Source organism: Nannospalax galili, unplaced genomic scaffold, assembly GCF_000622305.1.
Source record: "Nannospalax galili isolate Female #2095 unplaced genomic scaffold, S.galili_v1.0 scaffold463, whole genome shotgun sequence".
NCBI lineage: Eukaryota > Metazoa > Chordata > Mammalia > Rodentia > Spalacidae > Nannospalax > Nannospalax galili.
The window spans coordinates 2,344,339-2,362,054 of NW_008349529.1; the positions used below are offsets into that span (position 1 = coordinate 2,344,339).

Sequence of the window (17,716 nt, forward strand, 5' to 3'; positions counted from 1 at the left end):
TTGGGGGTCCAAAATTAAAAATAGTCTAGGGGCAGGAGAGAGAGATCAGCGGTTAAGAGCACTGATTGCTCTTGCGGAGGACCCAGGTTCGATTCCCAGCACCCACATGGCAGCTATGAACCCTCCTTAACTCCAGGTCCAGGGAGTTAGCCCCAGTACTCTGGAGGGTCTGGAGACCTTCTTATGACCTCCACGGCATTGTACAACACAGGTGCACTCACATACATGCAGGCAATACACTCATACACATAAAATTAAAATAATAAAATATTTTTTAAAAAGAGACAAAAAAGCAAAGCAAGGCTGAGCATGGTGGACACACCTTTAGTCCCAGCACTTGGGAGAAGTAGAGGCAGGCGGATCTTAGAATTCAAGGCCAGCTTGGTGGTTTACATAGTGAGTTCCAGGCCAGCTGGGGCTACAGGGAGATCCTGTCAAAAAAAAAAAAAAAAAAAAAAAAAAAAAAAAAAACCGCAAATCTGGCATGGTGGCATACACCTTTAATCCCAGTCCTCTGAGGCCTAGGCAGGCAGATCTCTATGAGATGAAGGCCAGCTTGGTCTACAGGGAGACCCTGACTTGAACAAACCACTAAAACAGACCACTAAAATTAAAAAAAAAAAAAAGCCCAGGGTTTGGGAAAGGGCTTGATAAAAAAGTCCTGAGTTCAGATCTCTAGCACACATGTAAAAGTTAGGTGTGAGGGGCCTGAAGAGATGGCTCAGTGGTTAACAGCACTGATTGCTCTTGCAGAAGACCCGGGTTCAAATCCCAGCACCCACATGGTGGCTAACAACTGTCTGTAAATCCAATTGCAGGGGATCTGATGCCCTCTTCTGACCTCCACAGGCATTACACAACATGGGTGTACTCACATAGATGCAGGCAATACACTCATCACTCATATACATAAAATAAAAATAAATAAAATATTTTTTTAAAAAGTGTTGCATTCCTGCAACCTCAGGGATTGGAACAGGGGAGGGGTAGGCAGATTCTGGGGGATCTTACTGGCCAGCTGATTTGTCAGAAATGTCAGTTCCAATTCAGTGAAAAACCCTTTCTCAGAATATACACATACATATGCATCACACATAGCAAAAAACAAAGAACTAGATTAAAAAATGGTCAGAAGATTGGAATGGGCAGCTAACCAAAAAAGGTATATGGATGATAAATGAGGACAAATGAAAATACAGCTGGATACCTATTAAAATGATAAAAATCCAAGTGACACCATCCAAGATTGAGGAGTAAGTGGAAACAGGAACTCAGATTATTTGATGATGGGAATGCACAATGATCCAACCACATGGGAAAACTAGGTTGGTGGTTTCTTTCTCTTTTTTTTGAGACAAGGTCTTACCATGTAGACATGGAACTCACTGTGCAGTCCAGGCTGGCTGAGATTAAAGGCATGTGCCACCACACCCAGCAAGTTTGGTGATTTCTTCCAAGATTAAACTTGAAGCTGAGCATGATGGTGTGTCAGACAATAACTTGTGGGAGTCAATTCTCTTCTTCTACCATGTAGATCAGAGCTTCAGGCTTGGCATGGAACACTCTTACCCTCATCTCAGAGATCTGCCTGCCTCTGCCTCCTCAGTGCTGGGATTAAAGGCATATGCCGCCATATCTGGATATTTCCCAGCACCCACATGATGACTCATAACTGTCTATAACTGCAGCTCCAAGTTTCTTCTTCTGACCTCTAGGCAGTGGCACCAGGCACACTTTATGTGATACGCATAAATGCAGACAAAACACTCATACACATAAAGTAAAAATAAATCTTTGGGCTGGGGCTTGGTGGCACATGCCTTTAATCCCAGCATTCTGACACAGAGCCAGGTGGAGCCCTGTCAGATTGAGGCCAACCTGGTTTATGTAACAAGCTCCAGGCAAGCCAGGGCTACATACTGAGACCTTCTCTCAAAAACAAATAAGCAAAAGAATATTCATTCATTGTTACTCTTTTGGGCCATAAGATCGTCAGGTATAGATAATTTAACTTATCCTCTGGGTAGATATACAGGGATAAGAAATACATACCTGTGGCTGCTATTGTTGAATCTGAAACTTAATATATTGAGCTTTCATATGTATTCATATAAATATACTTTACTCCAAATTAGGGTCAGTTTTGATGGGATTGTTACATTGTATTTGATTCAAAAACATAATAGATAGGCAGGAAATTTTCTAATATGTTTGCATCTAAATTGTATATGTTCATTCAGCACTGTGTACTTAACACAATGCTATTAGTAACTCAAAATTGTAAAAAATCAACCTCTTTACATCTGTTTTAATTTTAGGTAAATATACTGAGTAAAATAGTGAGTCGAGCAACGCCTGGACTGCAGAAGTTTTCAAAGACAGCTAGTATGCTCTGGCTTCTTCAACAAGAGATGGTCACATGGAGGCTGCTTGCTTCTTTGTATAGGTAAAGTTCTATAGAACTCATAAATGAAATACACATAAAATACCAAGCCAACAGGCAAATTAATTATTTTGAAAGATTTTTTTTTTATTATGCATATGTATGTCTGTGTATGCGCACATGAGTACAGGTGCCTGCAGAGACCAGAAGAGGGAGTCAGAGCCCCTGGAGCTGGAGTTACAGGTGGTTGTGAGCTGCCTGATGAGGGTGCTAAGAATTGAACTCAGATCCTCTGAGAGTATCAAGTGCTGTTAACCATTGAGCCATCTCTCCAGCCCATAGGCAAATTAATTTAAACAATAGAGTAAGATGGGTTTAGAAATAGGTTTTGTTAATTTTGAGTGAGGAAAGGAAACTATAAGACCATAAAGCTAAAAAAAGAAAAAAAGACCATAAAACTGATAACTATAAAAGAATCAGATCTGTAGCTTGCTGTAATGGTTACATGCCTGTAATTCCAGAGTTTGGGATGCTGAGGTGGGGAGGATTGAGAGTTTGAAGTGAGTATGGGCTGCGTAGTAAGACCCTGTCTCAGAGCTGGGGAGAGGAGAGGGGAGGAGGGAAGAGAAAGAGGGAGAGGGAGGTTTTGGGTTTTATTCTGTTGCATTTTTGTTTAACATTATTTTCATCGTGTGCATGTGTGCCTGCATGAGTTTATTTGCACCACGTGCATGCCAAGAAGGCCAAAAGAGAGCATCATCTGGAGTTGCAAGTGGTATGGGCCACCTGGTATGGGTGCTGGGAACTGAATCTGGGTGCTCTGTAAGAGCAGTAAGAGTTTTTAACCACTGAATCATCCCTCCAAGTCTAGTTTTGGGTTTTTTTTTTTGCTTATGCCAATAAAATATTGAAAGAAAAAATCATAATCATTAATCACGCCATTGATTTTGTGAAAAAATATTGAAAGAAAAATCATACCATTAATTTTTCATTAAAATGTTATGTGAAAAGGGCATGTGTTTATCAGGTAGCCAGTAAGGCTACTACATTAGTAATTACCAATTTTGTTCAGGTATCAGTACCATATTTAGCAGATATGTACTGCCTGTATATTATATTAAAATGTGATGACCACTGGGCGTGGTGGTGCATGCCTTTAATCCCAGCACTCAGGAGGCAGAGGCAGGTGGATCTCTGTGAGTTCAAGGCCAGCCTGGTCTACATAGTAAGTTCCAGGACAGCTGGGGCTACAGGGAGACCCTGTCTCAAAAAGACGGAAAAAAAAAAATGTGATGACCAAGTTAATTGGAACTCATTTGTTTATGCCTGAGAGAAGGCAGGTTTACAGAAGGAATAGCTTAAAACGTGACCTCATGTATTTATATAAAATAAGACTTTTTTATTTTGTGTTATTTTTCCCCAGAGACCGAATACAGTCTTCATTAGAAGATGAAAATATGTTTGCACTTTCTGTAAGTTCTCTAATTACTTTTTTCCTTTATAGATGGAGAAAATATTTTTCAGTAGTAGGATTTGGTTTTCAACCCAGTTTGCATTTCTACACTTAATAATTTTTTAAAGTACATAAAAGATATAGCATAAATATTACATTAGAGAATAAAAGTAAAGTTTTTTTTCATTCCTTTGATTTATTTACCTTAACAACTTGATATATATCCTATCAGATGTTCTTTCTGTCAATCTTTATAATACACATATAATCAAAGTACTCACACATAGTTTGGTTGTTTTTTTTCATTTTGTTTTGTTTTGTTTTGTTTGAGACATAGAGTAGTTGTGTAGCACAGGCTGGCCTCAAATTCACTCTCGTGTCTTGCGTGTACCATCATACCACATAGTTGGCTTTTTTGTTGTTCTTCTTGTTTATTTTTTTAAGTTTTTTATTATGTGTTTGTATGTGTCCTTTATGTGAGCTTACATGTACTGCCCAAGGAGATCAAAAGGTGTTAGATACACTGTACTGGAGTTAGAGGCAATTGTGAGCACCTGACATGGGTACTGGAAACCAAACCTAGGGTCTCTGAAAGAGCAGTAAGTGCTCCTAACCACTGAGCCCAGCCCTGTTGTTGTCATGTTGGTGGTTTTTGTTTTGGGGTGTTTTTTTTGTCTTTTTTGTGTAGCCCAGGCTGGCCTTGAAGTTGCAATCCTTCTGACTCAGCCTCCCAAGTGCTGGCATTATGAGTATAGACCACACACGCTCCATAGCTGTTTGCATTTCTTCCATCCATGTGTCTACAGTCTTTGCCCATCTTCCTATGTTGTTTCTTGCTAATTCTCTTATATATATTAAAAATATTTTCCATTCTTTTACTTGTCCTTTAGCTTTATTTATGGGTTCTTTTCTCTGAGATTTTTTTTTTATTATGTGTGCTTGTACGTTTGTGTGTGTTTCTCTGCGAGAGAGAAACATGGACTGTGTGCATGAGGAAGTCGAGAACATCTTGCAGGATTTGTTTTCCCCTTCTACCATATGGGTCCCAGATACGGGCTTAGCAGCAAACACCTTTACCTCCTGAACCATCTCCTTGGCCCTCTTTCATTTTTAACTGATCACATGTATCTCTTATGCTTTTCTTTTGCTTTTATTATTTTGCTTCTTATAGGAAAGCATTACTTATTAACATTTTTTTTCCTGCTGCTTATGGTGGCACATACCAATACTCAGGTGGCACATACCAATACTCAGGAGGCCAAGAAAGGATTCCAAGTTTGTGGACATCTTGAACTATATAGTGAGACAGGATCTTAAAAACAATTCAGTGTTTTCTCCTAAATTTAGCTCTATCTTTATTTTTGGCAGGACTTAGGGGAGGACAGTTTGAAGTAGGCTTTCCCTATAGCACCAGTTGGCCTGGAACTCACTATAAAGAGCAGGCTGGCCTCAGTCTCAAAGATCCACCTGCCTCTGTGTCCCCAGTGCTGGGATTAAAGGTGTGTGCCACCATGCCTGTCTTAAAACTATTTTAATAAGTTATTTTATTAGTAAGATAAAATTTGGAGGTGGAGGATTGCATCATGTAGGCCACCCAGGCTGACTTTGAATTCTTGATTCCCCCCTCTTCTCTCTGTAGTACTGGATGTCAGAGATTTTGAGGTTTGAGTAGGATGAGCCCCCTTCTCTTCTGTATTCATAAATATACTTTTTGCTGTTTTTCCATGCTTTTCTCTCCCAGATGAACTTTATAATTTCTACTTTTTTTTTTTTTTTCCTTTTTGAGACAGTGTCTCCCTATAGCTCCAGCTGGCGTGGAACTCACTATGTAGACCAGACTGGCCTTGAACTCACAGAGATCAAACTGGCTCTGCTTCCGGAGCGCTGGGATTAAAGGTGTGCGCCATCAGGCCCTGCCTTGTTGTGTTTTGTTTTTTGAGACAGTCTCACTGTGTAGCATACTGATTTGAAGGTTGACGCTACCTCAGCCTCTTGAGTGCTAGGATTATTCCCGCTTTAAAGTCAGTCTTAGTAGCCTTGGATTGCACGTAGCTTTTATTATCAACTTCCATGGTTTTAGATGAAAAGGTTTTAGTTTTGACATACTCATTTTTTAGTATGGTAGCATGACTCCAGCCAACCCTTTAGTGTAACTTTTGGGTTTGTTTTGTTTTAGAATAGGTCTTGCTCTGTAACCATGCCTGGCCTTCAATTCTTGACAGTCAGCTTCCCAACTGCTGGGCTCATGTACACAACCAAGGCTTCTCTTCTACCAGCTTCCTCCCCTCCCTTCCTCTCCCCTCTCCTGCACCTCTGCTGTCCTCTCCCTCTCCCCTTCCCATTCCCCTGTCACCCTCCTCCTCTCCCTCCCTTCTTTTCTGTGTGTATGTGTGTTTCTAAAACATCACCTCTGTGGAAATGGATTTTTTATTTTCTTGTAGTGCTGGGGATGAAACTCAAAGCTTTGTGCATGTTAGGCAAGTACTCTACAACACTAAGTTTTATCCCAGCCCAGAAACTAAATATTAAAAATCCAAGCATAGCTGGGCGTGGTGGTACACGCCTTTAATCCAGCACTTGGGAGGCAGAGGCAGGCAGATCTCTGTGAGCTCAAGGCCAGCCTGGTCTACATAGTGAGTTCTAGGACAGCTGGGGCTACAGGGAGACCCTGTCTCAAAAAGACCAAAAAAAAAAAAACCCCAAGTATAACAAACTAAATTATCAGGGAAAAAAATAAACAAAATAAATAACATCAAGTAGAAGCAGCTGCAAATCTAGTAGTATAAAATATTTATAAATATTTTTCAAGGATTAACTATACACATTTACTATATAATAAAATATATATGTACAAGTGATTTAATATGCTTCTAGTTGGCTTTTTCCTTCTGAAATAATATTCTTAGCATCTTTTCTTTCCTCTCTTTAACTTTCACAATAGGCTGTAAACACCAGTGAGAAGACAGCTGTGGAAGCGTTGTTTCAGAGAGATTCACTGGTCAGACAGAGCCAGGTATGACTGGAATTTTGAAATTATATTTTTTAAAGAAACATGGAGAAAAGGTAAATGACTTGCAGAATACTAAAGTTGTTTTAACTTACCAGTTCTTTTTCAATTTTCTTTCTACTTCATTTTTTTCATTTGTTATTAAATGAAATTTGGAACATTGTTTCTTCTTTAATTTTTAAATAACTGCATTTGTATTTACATGAATAGACTATTAAAAAATAGTATTATCCCTATAGTAAATACTGTTCTTTTGTTATAATGTTTAACTTCAAAAAAATTTTTTAAGCCAGGCATGGTTGCTCATGCCTTTAATCCCAGCACTTAGCAGTCCAGAGGCATGTGAGTTCTAGGGTAGCCTGGTCTACAGAGGGATTTCAAGGCCAGCCAAGGCTACATACTTAGACCCTGTCTCAAAACAAAGGAGTAAAATTAAGATAAACAACTAAAAATAGTGGTTGAAAATTTGTTAGTTGGTATCTTTGACATTAGAAACTTTGAATGAAGGCAAGAAGTTCACTCGACATAAAATTCTCGTAGATTTTAGAGTTAATGTTGATTTTTTTGTGTGTGTTTGTTTCTTTCCTAGTTGGTGGTAGATTGGTTAGAAAGTATTGCCAAAGATGAAATTGGAGATTTTTCTGATAATATTGAGTTTTATGCAAAATCAGTATATTGGTAAGTCATTGTTTTTTCTTTTTTTAAGAACATTTTTACCCAGGTGTAGTGGCTCACACCTTTGATCTCTGTACTCTGGAGGCAGAGGCAGGCAGATCTCGGTGAGTTCCTGGCCAGCTGCATCTACATAATCAGACCCTGTCTCAAAAACAAACTAACTAAAATAATATTTTAAATTTATTCTTTGACAATTTTATGCATGTATTAAGTTTTTATTCTTGAAGTCAATGTTTGTTAGGTTCATTCTTCTTTAAATGTTTATTCAGTTTTTACTTTGTTCAGGTTGTGAGCAAAACAGATTGAAGCTCTGCCTTTTCAGAATTTGTAGTTATTTAAGAGAATTGAAGGAAATAAGCTTTGAAAAAGTCATGAATGAATATTAATTAGTGAATTAGTTATTCTATATTTCATATTAGAATGAATGTTACCCTTTATTAGAATTTGTTACTCATTAGTTAGTGAATGTAGAATGACATTGAGTCTTATCTTAAGGTGATCAGGGAAGGCCTCTCTAAGAAAGTAGCAAGTAGTAAGAGGCAAGTAGTAAGAAATAAAAGCACCAGGCATGGTAGCCCACTCCTCTAATGCCAGCACTCACTCAAGACGACAGGCTGGTAGATCTTTGTGAGTTCCAGGCCAGCCAGTGCTACAGAGTTACAACCTGTCTCAAAAAAAAAAAAAGCTGGGTATAGTGGCACATGCTTCTAATCCCAACACTCAGGAAGCAAAGGCAGGTAGATCTCTGGGATTGAGGCCAGCCTGTTCTACATAGTGAGTTCCAGGCCAGCTGGGGCTACAGGGAGACCCTGCCTAAAAAAAACCGAAAAAATGAAAGATAAACAAGAAGTAAATGAAACTGGGTGTGGTATCATGCAGCTGCAGTCCTTGATACTGGGAAGGCCCAAGCAGAAGAGTCAGCCTACCAGCTTAGCAAGTCCCTGTCTGGAAAAAAGAAAGAAAAAACGAGAAGGGAGGGAAGACAAAAGGAAGTCATGGAGGCACACTGCAAAAACCTTGGGTCCAAGCGTTCTGAGTAAGAATAGACCCATGAGACTCTGAGAAAGACGTATCTGCACACAGAGGCCCATGTGAGCATGGCAAGGAGAGGAAGCGCAGAACCTGATAATAGAGTGAGCAGGTCGTGCAAGACTTTAAGCAGACCATTATGAATATTTCAAACTTTAGTCTAAATATGATAGGAACCTTGAAAATACAAGAATGCTATGCTTCCGTTTGTTTCACATGCAGTCATCTTACTACTTTTTTGTTGTTGTTGAACAGGCAGACTGTCCTCAAACTCAGGGGTCCACCTGCCTCTGTCTCCTGAGTGCTGGGCTTAAAAGGAATGCATTGGGGCCTTCCTGCCTTTGTTTTGAGACAAGGTCTCACTACTTGCTGAGGCAGGCCTGAACTCACTGTGATCTTCCTGTCTCTCAAGGAAAAATCTTTAAAAAATTTTTTTAATTATTATTTTCTTATGTGTATGAGTGTTTTGTGTGCATGTATATAAGTGCACCACATGTGTGCAAGGCCCACAGAGATCAGAAAAGGGTGTAGGATCCCCTGAAACTGGAGTTATAGACAGTTGTTAGCTACCTTGTGGGTGTTGGGCACCAAACCTGGGTCCCTTGCAAGAGCAGACAGTGCTCTCAACTGCTGAGTCATCTCTCCAGCTTTCTATTTTGTTTTGTTCTTTATTTTACTTATTTTATGTGTGTGAATGTTTTCCCTGAATTTATGTAAGTGCCACATGTCATACAATGCCCATGGAGGTCAGAATGGGGCAGCAGATCCCCTGGAACTAGAGTTATAGATGGTTGTTAGCTGGCATGTGGGTCCTAGGAACCGAACCCTGCTCTTCTGGAAGAGCAGCATCTCTCTTTGGACCCTGCTGATTTGGTTTCTAATGAAAGCATCACAGCTGGTAACTGAGGAACTATAGTATCTTTTCAGCAAACTGCAGAAAAACACCTATGTTAAAGAAGATTAACCTTTCTCACATTATACCCAATAAATTCAAGATGGAGTATAGTTCTGAACTTAAAAGCAATCCAGAATACTTCAGCTGGAAAACATAGGAAGATATTGTAACTTGGAATTCACAAATGTTTCTTAAATTACACAAAGCAATAATTAGGGGAAGAAAAAAAAAAAAAAACTTCATCAAATCTGAAAACTTCCCATTTAAAAACAGCATTGAGAAAATCAGTGGGAGCTGGGTATAATGGGGCTTGCTATAATCCTATCACTTGGGAGGCAGAGGCAGACAGATCAGTAGTGGGTTTGAGGCCAGTCTGGACTGTCCTGAGATCCTTTCTCAAAAAAATAAAATAAAAGATGGGTATAGTGGCATATGCCTTTGATTTTACCTAGGGGGAGGATCTGTGTGAAGTGGAGGCCAGCCTGGTCCACATAGTAATTTCCAGGCCAGCTGGGGCTACAGGGAGATCTTGTGTCAGAAAAACAAAAAATAAATAAAAGTAAAATAAGCTGGGTATAAGCATCATAGCTATAATTGAAGCACTTGGAAGGTAGAGACAGGAGGATCAGGAGTTCAAGGTCTTTGGTGGCTACATAGCTAGTTTGAGGCCAACTACAGGAAACTCAAATAAATAACATTAAATGTAAGTGTGAGTGAGACAGGCTAGTAGAAACATAGAACTTGTAGTCCGTAATATACTACAACACAGTAAAAAGAACAAAGACTTAAGCAGCTCCATCATAAAAGCAGGTATATAAATGGCTAGTAGGCATGAGAAAGGGTCAACATCTGTACTCATAGAGGTAAACTGTCTGTCTGTGCTAAGGACTTACGTGTTTTTCTAGGTTTGCTGTCTAGTTTTCTTTTTTCTTTCTTACTTTGTTTTCTGTGTGTTTGTGTTTTGTTTTTTTGGTTTTATTGTTGTTACATTTTAAGTAATGTATTTAGATTGCCTCTTAAAAAAAATGGTACTTTTTTTCAGGGAAAATACCCTCCATACCTTAAAACAACGCCAGCTGCCCTCTTTCATAGGAAGTGTGCGTCCTCTCGTCACTGAACTGGTAAGTATTCTCAGAAGTGAAGGTTGCCTTCAGAGATAAGTGATATTTATTTATTTATTTATTTTAATGTTGAGAATTTTTCTTCTTCAAGATCCTGGTATGTACATACTGACATTTAATTTAAAACATTTAAGTTGCATTTGAATATAGTGGAGTGTTTTTGAGCATCCTGTAATGTGGAAGGAATACCTGACAGCATTAAAAACAAATTGTTTGGTCTTATTGCAGAGTTTGACTCTTTAACTATAAAGCAGTGACCTCTGGAAGCTCTTTCCTATAGATAATGGTGGAGGGGTGAATTCTTGTCATTCCTTGAGATTAGGAAGGTCATTTATGTTATGAGTAATAACTACGTATTTGCAAAGAACAGGAACTGAACTATTTTAAATTGAAGGGATGGAGCTTTGTGACTAGTAGAGAGATGAGAAATGTGACAAGAGAGAAATAGTAGCTATTGAGGGAGCTGGAGAGATGGCTCAGTGGTTAAGAGCACTAAGTGTTCTTGCAGAGGACCCAAGTTCAAATCCCAGCACCGACATGACATGGACCCAACCGTCCATAACTACACTTCCAGGGAATGCAATGCCCTCTTCTGTCCTCTGTGGGCATCTGGCATGACACGGGTGCATTTGCATGCATGTAGGCAATACACACATACACATAAAATAAAAATAAATCAAAAAATATTTTAGAAAATAGTAGCTATTGAAAAAAAATCATAAAATTCCCTTGTTAACAAAAGTAGTTTATAATAAAAATTATATGGAAGGTACCTGACTTAAAAGAAATGGAAGTTAAATTAATTACCTTATAGCAAACTAGTTTACTCAACAGCTACAAAGTATGACTTTTTTTTTTTTTGCCAGAAAGAGACCATATTCCAAAACTGAATGATTATGTGTATTAGTTGCTTTCTGTTGCTGTGATAAAACACCATGACCAAACAACTTAGAGAAGAAACAGTTCGTTTGGCTTCCTGTTCCAAAGGAGAGTTCATAATGGTAAAGGAGGCATGCTTGGCAGGAGGTGGCCAGAGCAGAAGGCTGAGGGATCACATCTAGCAGCCATAAGAAGCAGAGAAAAACTGGAAATCCAGCCAGGCTTAAGAACTCTCAAAGCTTGACCCCAGTGACTGTCCTCCAGCATGACCACACTTCCTAAATGTTCCATGACCCTCCCCAAACAGTGCCACAGACTGGGACCAAGTGTCCAAATACTTGGAGCCTGTGGGGGATATTCTCATTCAAACCACCACATTATGTCTGCAAAAATTTTTTTTAATATGGAAGACTTTGCCAGGTATGTGGCTCACACCTTTAATCCTAGCACTTGGGAGACAGAGGCAGGCTATGTGGTCTACATTGTGAGTTGCGAGCCAGCTGGGGCTACAGGGAGACCCTGACCAAAAAAAAAAATACATAACACTTTTCACGAATTTGAGTGTCATCTTTGCACAGGGCCATGCTAATCTATATTGTTCCAATCTTAGTGTCTGCTGCCAGAGAGCACGGGTCTGCAAAATATTTGCGAAAGTAGTCACTGGACCTAGAATGCATATAATTTTCTAAACTGATAGTGAGACTTTCTTACTCAATAACATTGGGTATATGAATTACCTCCTTTGCTAAGTCACATTAAAATCATTTTTGTTTGAAATTCACTGTGTAGATCATGTATGCTATTTGCCCCTAAAGTGAAGACCACGTGTTAATATTAAATTAATACTAGATATTTTTATTTTTTTAATTTTTTTATGTGTATGAGTGTATTGCCTGCATGTATGTGAGTGCACTCGTGTCGTGCAATGCCGAGGATGTCAGAAGAGGGCATAGGATTCCCCTGGAACTGGAGTTAAGGGCAGTTCGTAGCCACCATGTGGGTCCTGGGACTCGAACCCATCTCTGTAAGAGCAGTCAGTGCTCTTAACCACTGAGCCATCTCTCCAGCCCCGATACTTTTTTAAAAATATTTTTTAAAATTTTATGTGTAAAAGTATATTGCCTGTGTGTTAAGTACACCCATGTCATGCAGTGTCCATGGAGGTCGGAAGACGGCGTCAGATCCCCTGGAATTGGAGTTACCAATAGTTGTTAGATACCACATAGAACCTGGGAACTAAACCTGAGTCCTCTGTAAAAGCAGCCACTGTTCTTTTTTTTTTTTTTTCCCTGAGGCAGGATCTCTCTGTAGCCCCAGCTGTCCTGGAATTCACTCTGTAGGCCAGGCTGGCCTTGAACTCCACGTGTCTCTGCCGCCGGAGTGCTGGGATTAAAGGCTGTGCCACCACGCCTGGCACAGCCACTGTTCTTAACCACTGATCCATCTCTCCAGCCCCAATACTAGATATTTTTAAACACATGAATGTGATAGATAGGAATAATGATTTTAGAAGTTTTTTTGAGGAGGTGGAACAGAGGTAGGCATTGTTGTATTTGTTTGCTCACTGAGGATTGATCCAGGGCCTTTTACACACTAGGCAACCTCTCAGATATACTTTGGCCCCCTTGCTGTGCTTCATATGGCAGCAGTCATAAAATGGGTATTGAATAGGCTCTTTTCCCATATGGTTCCCATAGTTATCAGGCTATGAAGTGGATGCTTTCTAGTCACAGAATAGATGCCTTCAGTTTTTCCTTTGGCTTGTCCATCCTCTGCGTCTAATTCTGTGTGCTGTGGCAGAATAAAGCGCAAGTCATGTAGTGTTACCTGTTCTAGGTTGGGCTAGGATAATGGTATCCTGAGCTTACCTGACTTAGGTGTATACTATTGCAGGCCAACAGAGTCTGTTTTAAGCAGGGCAACAGACAGGAATGATGGTAAATAATCCCTGTGACACTTTCATTCTCTTTAGTAACTAGATTTTAAATTTATTTAAATTGATTTCTGTGTATAAACGCCAGATAAATTTATCCTGTCATTGTGTTTAACATGAAGTGTAGATATAGGACTCTCTTGTAGCTCGTATCTCAATGTTAGAGCACCTGCCTAGTAGGTCTGTGCTCTGAGTTTGATCCTTAGCACTGCATGAATGATTGAGTGCCTGCGTGAAGAAATAAAAGAACAAGTGAACTCATTTTCAAGCACAGAATATCGATGATGCGTTATTTTTTTATAGGACCCTGATGCTCCCATTAGACAGAAAAAGCCCCTTGATGATCTGGATAGAGAAGACGAAGTCAGATTACTCAAATATCTTTTTACTCTGATCCGAGCTGGGATGACAGAAGAGGTAAATCATGAAATCATGAATACTCTGCTTGTTCAGTTTCAAAAGCTGTGGGCTTTTCCAGTTGGAAGAGATCCCTGTTGCCCGCTTCTGTTCTTCCATGCTGTAATCCCATTCAGTCTTCCTGGATCTGTCCTCTTCCCACGGCATTTACAGTGATAAGCTTTACATAGCTTTAAAGCTTTAGAGAGCTGTACACTCTTAACTTCCAGAAGTCTATTAGGAAATTCTTTTTCTTTTTCTTTTTTTTTTTTTTGTTTTGTTTTGTTTTGTTTTGTTTTGTTTTTTGGTATTTTTGAGTCAGGGTCTCCCTATAGCCCCAGCTGGCCTAGAACTCACTAGAACTATAGACCAGGCTAGCCTTGAACTCACAGAGATCTGCCTGCCTCTGCCTCTGGGTTTAAAGGTATGTGCCACCATGCCCAGTTTAAAGGTTTTTTTTTTTTTTTTTTTTTGAGACAGGGTGTTCCTAGCCCTAGCTGACCTGAACTTGATTTCTTCCTGGTCAAGTTGAACTTAAGGAAATGCCAGTGGACTAAATTAGTGATGGCACCCTTATCATGCCAGAGACTGTTTTTGTGCTTTGTTGTTGTTACATAAATCAAAGGTCTTCAGTAGAATATATGCTGTTTGCTACAGGAACCTATTGGCAAGCCTAAAATAAAAAAACAAAGGAATTATTAGAAAAACAAGTGGCATGCCTGGCGTAGTGGCACAGACCCTTGATCTCAGCACTCAGGAGGCTGAGCCAGGCAGATCTCTGTGAGTTCAAGGCCAGCATGGTCTACATGGTGAATTCCAGGCCAGATGGGACTACAGGGAGACCCTGTTTCAAAAAGACCAAAAAAAGATAAAAATTGCAGCTGGGAATGTTGCTCAGTTCTTAGAGTGCTTACCTAGCATGCAGGAAGCCCTAGGTTTAGTTCTCAGCACTGTCCCCCCAAAAAAGGACTGGGCATGGTGGTACGTGCCTTTAATCCCAGCACTTGGGAGGCAGAGGCAGGTGGATCTCTGTGAGGCCTAGTCTACATAGTGAGTTCTAGGCTAGTCAAGGCTACATAGTGAGATCCTGTCTCAAAAAAGAAAGGAAAGAAAAAGAAAGAACGGAAGGAGGGAGGGAGGGAGGGAGGGAGGAAGGAAGGAAGGAAGGAAGGAAGGAAGGAAGGAAGGAAGGAAGGAAGGAAGGAAGGACACAGAAATAGATGCATCTATTGGAAAAGTGGAGCACTATCACTAATTCTGTCATCCTCTGTAGCATTTGTGCCATACATTATCTAATCTTGTCATGCATTGGTATTACTTTGCTCTAACGCAAAAGTATTTTTCACTTCTATACTGGTGATGTCACTAACTGCTCTTTATTGTTTCTAAAGGCACAACGACTCTGTAAACGCTGTGGTCAGGCATGGAGAGCTGCAACGCTCGAAGGCTGGAAACTGTATCATGACCCTAATGTTAATGGAGGTACATTCAATTTTTACTCTTGTTAAGGATGAAGTTATTTAGCTCTAAATGCTAATTTTAGTGAATTATAGCCTTTCTTTTTAGAAGTGATTGAAATAAGATTTCATATTAAATTATAAATACTCTTTTGCTGTTTTGTAGGAGCAGAACTAGAGCCTGTTGAAGGGAATCCATATAGACGAATTTGGAAAATTAGTTGTTGGAGATTGGCAGAAGATGTAAGATAATAAAATATTCACTGATACTGATTTTTAATCCTGTTTAACCTCTGGAAGGCCTACTGAGGAGCTATGAAATGTTCAATGTAGCATAAGATTAAAGTTCCTGTATTCAAAGAAGTTTAGTGAAATTGATGAGTAGACTTGACTACTTACCAGAATTATTCAAACACCAGGTAGTAAGAATCACTGACATAAGGCAAAGCATAAGGATTTTAATTTTTTTTGGTCTTTTTGAGACAGGGTCTCCCTGTAGCCCCAGCTGTCCTGGAACTTACTATGTAGACGAGGCTGGCCTTGAACTCACAGAGATCTGCCTGCCTCCCGAGTGCTGGGATTAAAGGCATGCGCCACCATGCCTGACAAGGATTTTAATTTTTAAAAAATTTTGTATCTGTTAGTGTTTTGCTTGCATATATGTAAGTGCACCTATGTGTGCAATGCCCATGGAGACCAGAAGAGGGTGCAGATTCCCTAAAACTAGAGTTTGGATAGTTGTTAGCCGCTAGTGGGTGCAAGGAACCAAACTCGGGTCCTCTGAAAGATTGACCAGTGCTCTTAACCACTGAGCTATCTCTCTAGCCCCCAAGGATGAATTTAGAGAAAAATAATGAACTAAGGCTTAAAGCTATCTTAGAGAGCCATCTGAATTGCACTTTAAATTCTATGTGGAATCTTAATGTAAACTGATGGAAACCTTATTTTGCTGTTCCCAAATCAACATCAGGGAAGTACCAGGTACTGAGAAACATCCATTATAGGAGAAAATGCTTGTCTGGGTTCTGTATAGAATAAAATTTGCTTCTGAATAACCAGTGTTTATCAGAATTGGCCCTGCTTTCATTCTGTATTTGAGATTTAAATGTTTGACTTTCTCCTGAAATTTTTGGTATTATTTCATCAAACTAAGAGGTCCTTCCTTCCTGCTCCTCTACTGGATCTGTCACTGAAGCTTAGAAACTGTCAAGTGAATAGGCTCAGTCTAGAAAAAAATGAGAAATTACAGATTATGAAGAAAATTAGCATACTAGGAAAAATTATTTCAAATCTTTTTTATTCATTTTATTCTAGGAGCTTTTTAATAAATACGAAAGAGCAATTTATGCAGCATTAAGTGGGAATCTCAAGCAGGTATGTAATCTTTAAAACTAGATACTTTATTCTAATAATTATATGTAACAAATCTATAAACTTATGCTGCTTTCTAAAAGTGGCAATGCAGAGACCATCATAAAACAGAAAAGTGACAACTTGCTAATTGTGATGTATCCCATAGATGCATGGTTTTCGTGTGTGTGTGTGTGTGTGTGTGTGTGTGTGTGTTCGGCATTTTGGGGGTGGTTTTTTTTGGTGTTTTGTTTTTAGTTTCTTGTTCTTAGTAGCTCAGGGTAGCCTCATACTTGCTTTTTTGTTGTTTTGTTTAGAAAGTAAGGGCTTGCTATATAGCCCAGGCTGGCCTCAAACTCATGAACCTACTGCCTTAGCCTTGGGGTGGCAGGCATGCATCACAATACCTAGCTCTTTTATGATGAGTAAATGAATGAAATCAAACTTTAATTTCTAACTAAGAATTGTTGATTTGATTGCAACAAGCATTTATTGATTCCTAATACTCAAAGCTGCAACTAGAAATGTCCTGCTATGGCCCAGTGACTACTTGTTAGGTTGTCTGACTTGTGTGTGTGTTTCTCCTTTTTTTTTTTGGTCTTTTTGAAACAGGGTCTCCCTGTAGCCCCAGCTGGCCTGAAACTATGTAAACCAGCTGGTCTTGAACTAACAGAGATCTGCCTGCCTCTGCCTCCCAAGTGTTGGGACTATAGCATATGCCACCATGCCTGGCATGTGTGTGTTTCTCACAACCCCTTATATCCATCACTTTTTTTTTTTTTGTCTTTTGAGACAGGGTCTCCTTGTAGCCCCAGCTGTCCTAAAACTCATTATGTAGACCAGGCTGGCCTCGAGCTCACAAGGATCCGCCTGCCTCTGCCTCCCAAGTGCTGGGATTAAAAGCATGCGTCACCACGCCTGGTGTCCATCACATTTTAACAGCTATTTTGAGGGATGCTGTAATCACTTGAAATATCCTTTGATATTAACACGCAAAACTAATGCTACTATTAGTTTATCATGGATAAAAAACTTAGAGGCTCAAAATTCTTAATTTTTTAAAAATTTATTTACTTTTATTGTATGTGTATGAGTGTTTTGCCAACATATATTTAAGTGCACCTGTGTCGTGTGATGC

At 39.5% G+C, this 17,716-nt stretch overlaps 1 protein-coding gene and 1 pseudogene across 1 annotated transcript in view; one reads left to right on the forward strand and one right to left on the reverse strand.

The window, feature by feature from the left end:
• Nup107 (nucleoporin 107) overlaps positions 1-17,716 on the forward strand; it is a 55,594-nt gene that overhangs the window by 16,036 nt on the left and 21,842 nt on the right. Inside the window, exons 7-15 of the mRNA XM_008846968.3 lie at positions 2,319-2,446; positions 3,807-3,855; positions 6,778-6,849; positions 7,433-7,521; positions 10,485-10,563; positions 13,679-13,792; positions 15,163-15,253; positions 15,395-15,471; positions 16,543-16,602. Coding sequence (XP_008845190.1) covers positions 2,319-2,446; positions 3,807-3,855; positions 6,778-6,849; positions 7,433-7,521; positions 10,485-10,563; positions 13,679-13,792; positions 15,163-15,253; positions 15,395-15,471; positions 16,543-16,602 — 759 coding nt within the window. The remainder of the gene's footprint in view (positions 1-2,318; positions 2,447-3,806; positions 3,856-6,777; positions 6,850-7,432; positions 7,522-10,484; positions 10,564-13,678; positions 13,793-15,162; positions 15,254-15,394; positions 15,472-16,542; positions 16,603-17,716) is intronic.
• LOC115072653 lies at positions 11,976-12,070 on the reverse strand (annotated as a pseudogene).